We start from the raw sequence: 8708 nt of genomic DNA, 5'->3' as shown, positions 1-8708 counted from the left end.
TCCTGTCCTCAATAAAGCAAACAATGCTTGAGTTTCGCTCTTTATTAAGTCTGCCCCCTAGCCAGGTGAAGGGGGCAGACCATGATTACTGTGACCCCCTCCCTCACCCCAGGACAATGTGAATCTCTTCTTGCCTGTGCCCTCACCCCTCCCCCTGCCCAATAAATAAAAAGGGGATAAGGAAGTTCAGGGCAAGGGAGAGGAGAGGAGGATGTCCCTGGACAGTGTCTTGTTGAGGGTGAGCTGGGCAGAATAAATAGACTGTACCCCCATGGTGGGGATGAGGAAGATCCTGGCCAGGCTGAGGCAGGCCAAGCCAGGTACTGAGTGTCCATGCCCCAGGCCAGGAGCAGGGGTAGAAGCCCAGCTGTCGCCTGGAGCCTAGCTGTGTAGGGCAGGGGAAGATCCCTGATGGCAGCTTCCCAGTCGCAGACTTGCCCTGGTATAGTCTTGCCAGAATCTTGCCACAAAGGCCTGAGAGTTCTGCTGCCAAGACTACCATCTTGCCTTCTTGTCTCCCCTCCATGAAAGCTTTTCCCATGGGGCTGGTAGGGAGTCCTAGAGCCACTCTGGCAAGGCCGCAGGGAGGCGTGGGCCTCACTGGGCCCCTGGACAGAAGGGATGGAGGGGCTGATAGCTCTGGGTTTAGCGTCTCCTGTTCTAGATTTATCTAGCTCTGACCTCCACTGGCAGCCACCTGGGGCGTAGGCTGTGGAATAGGGGCTTCCTTGGCCCCTTGGGTCCCCTGTAGCCGGCGTAGCCGCAGTTCCTCCAAGCCTCGCCATAGCTCCTGCCGCTCCTGGGCCTTCTGCTGCTCCCTGGGGAGAGAGAGTGAGGCAGCCCTTCCCCTTCTGGCTGCCAGCAGTCTAACTTCACTGCCACCCCACTGTAAAGTGATTAGGACTCCATGGGAACCCTCAGCTTAGGGGAGAAGTAAGGAGAGAAAGGAGAGGGAGGGCTGGGCCTTGAGCTGTCCTGACTGAGGCACCGGTCAGAGCAGCCAGTGTGCATGGGCACTGAAAGGAATGGCCGGGGTGCAGTGGGCAGCTGAACTTGCACAGGACAGATAGGATGAGGCTGAGCACACCAGGATGGGTTCTCTTCATTCCCCCTCAGCCTGAGGGTCTGATCCTTCTCATTTCTCTGTCCCTCCCCAGTGGCTAGCCTAGCCGGTACTCACTGCTGTTTTTCCAGTTTGTAGGAGGCTGTAAGCTCATCAAACAGCTTGCCATTCATCTCCATGAAAGTCTTGAGCACGTTGTAGATCAGGGACACAATGGTTCTGACACAGCAAGGAGAGGTGTGAGGAGATTCACCCACTGTTCTGCTTGTGCCCAGTCCCAGAGCACTGCCCATTCACGTCACTGCTTTTACCTCCCTCTGACATCCTGACATTTGCTCATGACTAGGACAGGCCCCAGGGGCTGGACTAGTGGTGTCTGTCTCCAAAGGGTGGGAAAGCTTGGACACTCACTGATTCCAGTGCTCCTTGGACACTTGGTAGAGGGTCCCAAATACCGCAGGCAGCACAGTGTGGCAGTTGTCCTCAATGAGGCTCAGGATGTACTCATTGTTCCAGAAATACAGAGCCCGCTCTGCAACCTGGGCAGGTGAAGCAGTAGAGAGGGCCTGGTCATGGCTTTTGGGTGTGCAAGGTCTGTTTTTTCTCCTTACCCTCAAACTCCAAACCCCTAACCTCCACACCCCATTCTGAGGGCTTATCTGACCCACTGGAGAAAACAAATGGAGGGGAGAAAGCTCTGACTTTATAGTCAACATGGGTAGTCCTGACTCCTCCAGAGCCCACGTGTGCAGCCTTGCAAGGCAGTTAGCTTCCTAGCCTCAGCTGTCTGCTGTGTGAATGGGGTATGAATGCCCATCTCCACCAGCTGTTGTCAGAATGAAAGAAGGTCCCATACTTTGAGGTGTTTTAAAAGTGAAATCCAGAGCCATCATGAAGAAGAACAAACTCCCACCAGGTTATGACTCCTAGGGAGTGAGTATAGAATACCACAGGGAATTGAACCTTCTGACCAGAAAGTGGGACCATGAAGTCTAAAGTTACCAAGAAAAGCGGGCCCCACAGCTCTGCAGCCCATTCTGGGGCAGTTTTCCTGGTGTGTTGACAACTCTTGTTCCTCTCAATATGAAATGTTGGCCCATCTTTTAGTCAGGGAACCCCACTTAGACAAGTGATTTACCCAAAGGCCGCTCAGCCAGTGGAATACATATCTGAGGGCTGGCCCTAGGCTATCATCCCCCTCTTACCAGGCCTCAGGCTGGAAGAGAAGCTGAGTGAGAAAAGGCTATGTTGGGGCAACTGAGAATCCTTGCCAAGCTATGCCCCTGCCCTAATCCCACCTCCCTTTGTCACATACCTGGAAATGGGGGCTGGAGACACAGCGAGCCACCTGCTTGAAGAGGGGCTCCTGGATCTTCACAAACTGGGAGGGCTCGATGACATCGAGAATCTCTTCCATCTCCCCTAGGAACATCACCTGGGGAGAGGGCAGGGCAGCAGCTCACATTCCCCTAAAGTAAACACCTGCTCGCTTGCCTTCCAGAAACAGCCCTCCCCACTCCTGTCAGGGTTGTGAGAGCCCTTCATACCTCCTTCTGGGTGCAGGTTTTAGGCCAGTATTTGAGGAGCCCCCGGATAACCTATAGGGTGGAGAAGGAGTCAGACCTGAAGAGTGAGGGGCCCACCTTCCCTCCAAGGTACTCACATGCTCTGTCAAGGTTGCATCCTTCTCCAAGAACTGCACCACACAGTATGCCAGCTGCAGGGCCAGGGTGGAAAGAAGTAGCCAAGGTCAGGAAGGGCCAGGAGCCAAGAACTAGCTGCCTAGGACAGTGTGCCAGGCATCTGCTCATTACTGCCTTCACACTCTTGTTCACTGAGCACTTGGACCTATGAGGCACCCAGCTCTGAGTGCTGGAGAGGCACAGAGCTGGAGTGTGAGGTCAGCGTTAAGGTACAGGACACTGAATTAGTAGAGACTCGGGGGTGAGACAGGATTAGTAAGTGTCAATTTGACTTCCTCGCCCCACAGGCAGCCCTGAACGTCAGCAAAGGCGGCTGCTGCTGCAAGGCCAGGCCTAGGCTCACCTGAGCATGAAAAACCGATAGTGACTTGACAGAGTGCAAGGGGATCAGGACTCGAACCAGGAACTGTTTGTGCTCAGTCTTCAGGGGCAGCGCAAAGCCATTGATGATGCTTTGGAGTGGACAAAAAAAAAGAAGAGCAGAGCTCAGCCAAGCAGGCCCCCCAGAACCTCCTACCAGAAACCCCAGCTCCAGCAAAAGCCCACGGAGAATCACCTTCCTAAGATCTCTAACAGCTCAGCCACACCATTGAAGTGTTCCAGCTCATAGATGAACCTGTAGGAGAAGAGATGAATTTGGAGGGTTGGGAGCTTTGGGAGCTCTCTCACCCGTCCTGCCAGAAATTCTGACTCATCCCACACAGCTGTCCAACTTTCCCCACGGGAGTGCTCCCTTCCTGGTGCCCCAAACCAGCCCCCATTGAGTCCACACCCACCTGCAAAATGTCTTTCCCAGTCCAGGCATCACAACCACTGTCAGTCCCAGCAGTCTCTTCCCTGACACAGCCCCAGCTCACTTTTTCAGATCCCTAGCCCTCCTTACCTGGTACCCAGCCAGCAGGCACCAGCCTAGGACTTTCAACTTTCATGCAATCAACCAAAGTGAAGGCAAAAACACCTTTACCCTGCACTGTAATTCTCAAAATCCCCCTAGGAGGCAAGGCCCATGAAAGCCATCACAGAGCTGAAGTTGAGACTCTGTAGCTAAAGGCTACTCACCTCCAAGTTAATAAGTGGGGAGTTAATGGACTCTGAGCTCCTGGAGAACATGGGTCAGGGCTTCTCTACTTTATCACTAGAAACAACAGCTAATGTTTCAGAGGCCCTACCTCAGGCCAGCAGCTATGCCAGGTGCTTTAGAGGCCCATCTGGCTTTATCTGGAGAATGGCCCCACATTAGAACAGGCAGTGTGCCCACTTCAAAGGATGAAGCAAGAGGAGAACTTCAAGGACCTGCCCAAGTTCACCCAAATACTGGAACCAAACTCAAATATACAGCCATGGTCTCAACTACAAGGTCACAGGGACTCCCCATGTCCAGTGGATATGGTGTTCTGACCATGTTTGTAGAGAGAATTTCTCTGGGTCATTATAGACCAGGCTGATAAGGATTAGAAGTTATAGCTCCTACATCCCTCTGAGCTGCCCTGGTTCCTCTGAACTACTTAACAGGCCTCTAACTTCCTATAGTATTCTCACTTAGCCTCTATTTTCTCATCTGTAAATGGGAATGAATACTTATTTTCTGATGATTTCATGGGCTTCATATAATCAATACTACATTGCACACTCAGAACTTGAACATATACCCAATGAGGCCCAGCAGGTCCCTTCTTCCCTGTTTCCCTCCCAGATCTCGGCAGTGCAACGTACCGGAGGAAGATGTGGTTGCACTGTTTTCGGATGTAGGCCCGGAGACCCAGGAACTTGCCATACACCCGATGCAAGATGGTCTTGAGGTACTCACGTTCCCGGGGGTCCTCGCTGTCAAATAGCTCCAGGAGCTGCAGGACCCAGGGTCAGGGTAAGATAAAGTCAGATGTCAACCTGTTTTTTTCCCATCCTATCCCATGTCCCTCTGATAGTCTGTGCCTGCTGTATGGTACCACCCAGCCTGGGCTCCCCAAGTCACCATCAGGACAAACTTTTGATCCACGTATCTCTTGGCCACAGAGGGCTGGAAATCTGGACTCTCCAAAAACCGCAGGAAAAACTCGTATACCAGCTGGGGGTGGGAGACAGAGGAAACAGTGAGTTTAACTACAACCTTGTCCACTTCCCTTACCCTGCAGCTCTTGGCCAACAGTCAGGGTCTCCCCAAATCATCCAGTCCACTCTGAAATGCAGACCCTACTCCCCAGCCCTTCACACCTGTAGATGTGGCCATGAAGGCTCAAGGTTGGGCTCATCTTCTTCAGGGTCAAATTCAGGGTTCTCACTAGGTGGCAGGGTCCGGAAGATATTTACTGATATCTAGTAGAGGAAAGGGGTTGGGGGGAGCTGAAGGATGAGACCATAGAAGCAGAAGTTTTGGGCACTCTCAAAGTTCTCTATAGCCCAGGCAGGAAATAAATTTGTGGCCTTCCTGCCTCAGCCTTCTAAGTAACTAGAATTACAGGCATGCAATATCAGGAGAAACACTTTGTTGTTGTTTGTTTTTTTGTTTGTTGAGACAGGGTTTTATCTGTGTAACAGAGCTCTGACTATCCTGGAACTCTCTCTGGCCAGGCTGGCCTGGAACTCAGAGATGCACCTCCCTCCACCTCCCAAGTGTTGGTATTAAAGGTATGCATGCCACCACTGCCTAGCATGCCCAAGCACTTTCTAAGTACACGGGGCTTGAACCTGAGGCCCTGCACTGAGTCTTACCACCAGCCCTCATCTGATTCTCCTAGACTGACCTACCCCCCAGCAAACAACTCAGTCCTCTGGGCAATCTTCATCTAAACACCAAGTTCGGGCAAGCCCTACGCCAAGGGCTGGAGACCCAAGGGTGGCTTGACACATCTGTATTTGGATGTGATTCAGCAGTGATGGTAAGGTTGAAAGAAGTGAAATCCCCAAGCATTCAGAGCCAAAGTGTTTCTGGCCAGACTGTGAGAGAGGGTTTTATAGACTAGCCCATGCCCGAGTCAGACCATGGAAGACGAGTGGCCTGAAGGACAGGTACCCTAGGCCCAGCTCACTCAAGTGTAGGGACAGCAGGGAGAGGAAATCCTGAGAAGGTGGGCAGCAGTGGGACTTTGTGGAAATGGAAGTGAGGCCCCGAGACCAAGCGGAAGGGTTTACATTAATTCTTGCCACAGGAGTCCTAGAGGTAGATTGATAGGATTCTTGTCCCCTATCTTGTCCCACTGGGCACAGTGCTTACCATGCGGATGATGTCTGGGTAGACGGGCTCGATGAGGACCCCCCGGGTGCTCCCCACACATTCCACCAGTTCATTGAGGGCTGCACGCTTCACCTCCTTGCCCTTGAGGTCAGCCACACAGTCCAAGAAGTCAAACATCACCCCACATTGGGCCAGTTTCCGGCTCAGCAACTCATGTAACTCAGAGGCTGGCACATCTGGGAGGGAGGGACAAAAGGAGACAGCTTGGATCAAGCTGCCAGGGCTCTGGACAGGGGTAGAACTGCTCATCCCTCAGGCTGACTATCCAGGAAGCTTCAACTGCCCCCATACAAGGTACTGGGTACAGCGAGCAAACAGTTCTAGTCCCATCCTTCACTCCTGGAAGTCAGTGTAGGAAAGTGGTCCTCTCTTCTAATCCAGGATCAGAGACCTCATGACTTTAAAGCAAGATCACAAACCCTGGATATGCAGGCATGCCCCCCAACAGTCACTACCTCCCTCTGCACGTGTATCTATGAGCCAAAAGTAGAAAGCAGGACTGGAGTAAGGTGGGGGGATGTGGTGATCCCAGGGAAGCATGCCAAACACTTACCCCAGGACATAGGCAGCTGGCTGGACTGATAGTAGCCTCCTGAAACCTAGGCTGTGTGCCCCACCCTTGGCCCTTGCCTGCCCCTGGCACCACTTTCAGATGCCCCACCTCCATAGATGACAGGCCAGTCAGGCTATGCGTCAGCAGAGGCCTGGAGACCGGGGGTCAGTTCCAGTAGAGTTCCTAGCCTAAAAGAGTATCCAAACCCTACCTGACAGCTGCTTCTCCCTTGGTCCTCCCCCACCTTGCTTCCTTCTGGGCTAAGGTACTCAGGCAACCACCAACAGCTCACCTTTGAGCAGGGGCAGTGGAGTGAGCTCTTGCTGGTTACTCTGATAGCGGAACTGAGAAGAGCTATGTGAGCGACGGGGCCGAGCCCTGCGGAGGGACCGGCGGGAGAAGCCATCCACCTTGTCTGGTGGTGGCACTGGAGACAGCCCTGGGGAGGAGGGGCTTGTGGGGGTGCTCGCAGGGGGCAGCTTCGTCTCCATGGCCAGTAGGTAACACGTCAATCTTTCAGAGCCCAAGGGGCTCCTTGTAGGTCTGGAGTAAGTTGAATGAAGCCACACGCACTAACTGGGACCCATCCTGTCCAGCGTGTTGGAGGGGATGGGGAGAACGACCACAGTCCTGACCCCCCCCAGGGCCTCTGGCAACTGCCCAGTCCTGGGGGGGCAGGCAAAGTAGAAAGGCAATGGCTCAGGTCTTTCCTGGAGGTCCAGAAGAGTCCAGTCGGGGTTCCCACGCTGGCTCTTCTGAGAAGTCAGGTTAGAAAGGTCAGCAGGAGAGACATAGCGAGCAGGTCGGTTCTTTCCAAAGACAGCCCGCGTGCTGCAGTTACTCCCTCACTTCTTTTCCCTCCTTCCCTCGCTAGACCCCAAAACAAGGGTGCAATCATGCCCCTCCCTTCTTCCAGACCCAAGCTCTAAAGTAGCCCCTCCCCAAATACGGCCTATGGCTTCTACTCAGGATGGGGACTCTGTCCAGCATCCCCAGCTCCTTACAGCAGTGTGACTTTCCAGCTCCATCAATGTCTCCCGTCCCGGTGCACTCAACCCCCCCCCAAAAAGAGGGTCCTGTTCTCGTGCACCCCCTTTCAGACCCTAGCATTCTTCCCCATATCCCGCTCCTTCCTAGTCTCCAAACCTCAATGTGGTACTGGGGTACACACTCACTCCTCAAAAACCCAGACTTTGGTCGCCGACCCTAAAGGTTGCTTCGGTGGAGGGGACAACGGTTCAGGGGTCCTTAGCGGTGGTTCCGCCGCTCGGGGCGCTGGGGCTGGGCGGCGGCGCTCCTGGGTTCGCTCCCAGGCTCTGGGGGTGCTGGAGCATACCCCTAGCTCAGCCCCCAAAGGGGTCGGGCTCTCGGTGGGCTCTGGGCTGGGCCCCGGCAGCACGCGACCCTCGACAGATATCTCCGGACTCAGATCAGCGCGGTGCAGCGCAGCGGGAGACCCGGCTCGCTGCGCACCGGCACCCGCCGCCCAGCTGCTCAGGATGACATCAAGTCACCTCCCCCCTCCCGACCCGCACCTCCCTCCGCTAGGGGGGGCTGCGTCAGGGAGGACTCAGGGCCGCTGGGAAATGTAGTCATTACTCTGCTTAAAGGAAGCTACCGAACCTTACGGGTAACCTCGGAGCAAAGGGAGGAACTCCGCACTCCTGAAACAAAGATAAGGATTTTAAAACCTGCAAGCAAAGTGGGACAGACCCCAGCTCAGAACTGGACTCCAGAATTCTGGAAGGGACACTGTGTAGGGAAAGAAGACTTTGGTGTTGGAACATGCTAATGCCAGGAGTGCAGCAGGACAGAGGCCTAGCACCGTGTACCAGGTCCACAATTTGGTCTGAGCAATCTGTGCCTCAGGCCATCCCCCACAGGATCCTCATACTCAGCCCAGAATGAGGCCCGACACTTACAAAACCCCTAGAATCCGGCGTTGAAGGGGTTACTGGTCTGCTTTGCGCTAGCGCCTGCTGGGAGGGGTGTGGTTCACTACAGGCTCCTGGGAAATGCAGTCCATTCTCCGGGCCTGCAGTGCCCCTCCTGTCACTTACAGTCTGTGGTGACATCATGGTCTGTAGTTTAAAGGGACAGCCCTGGGATGCCAAAGCAAGTAGGGGAGAAGGTGCTTGCTACTCTGGAGCTGCCCCC

General features: G+C 54.2%; 1 protein-coding gene across 1 annotated transcript; it reads right to left on the bottom strand.

Moving 5' to 3' along the window:
- Positions 1 to 95: 95 nt before the first annotated feature.
- Positions 96 to 8053, bottom strand: PPP2R5B (protein phosphatase 2 regulatory subunit B'beta). The gene is made up of 14 exons (XM_080913503.1): positions 7727 to 8053; positions 6844 to 7306; positions 5978 to 6174; positions 4978 to 5079; positions 4739 to 4831; positions 4480 to 4610; positions 3323 to 3382; positions 3110 to 3218; positions 2727 to 2780; positions 2611 to 2661; positions 2379 to 2498; positions 1475 to 1602; positions 1181 to 1282; positions 96 to 818 (listed from the first exon to the last, which is right to left on the bottom strand). Exons 2-14 carry the CDS (start codon positions 7040 to 7042, stop codon positions 671 to 673), a joined length of 1494 nt encoding a protein of 497 aa, XP_080769629.1. The 5' UTR covers positions 7043 to 7306; positions 7727 to 8053; the 3' UTR covers positions 96 to 670.
- Positions 8054 to 8708: the final 655 nt, after the last annotated feature.

This window comes from Micromys minutus (genome assembly GCF_963924665.1).
Source record: "Micromys minutus genome assembly, chromosome: 2".
Lineage (NCBI taxonomy): Eukaryota > Metazoa > Chordata > Mammalia > Rodentia > Muridae > Micromys > Micromys minutus.
The sequence above is the reverse complement of the archived record's forward strand: the minus strand, read 5'-3'. Positions and strand labels throughout refer to the sequence as shown.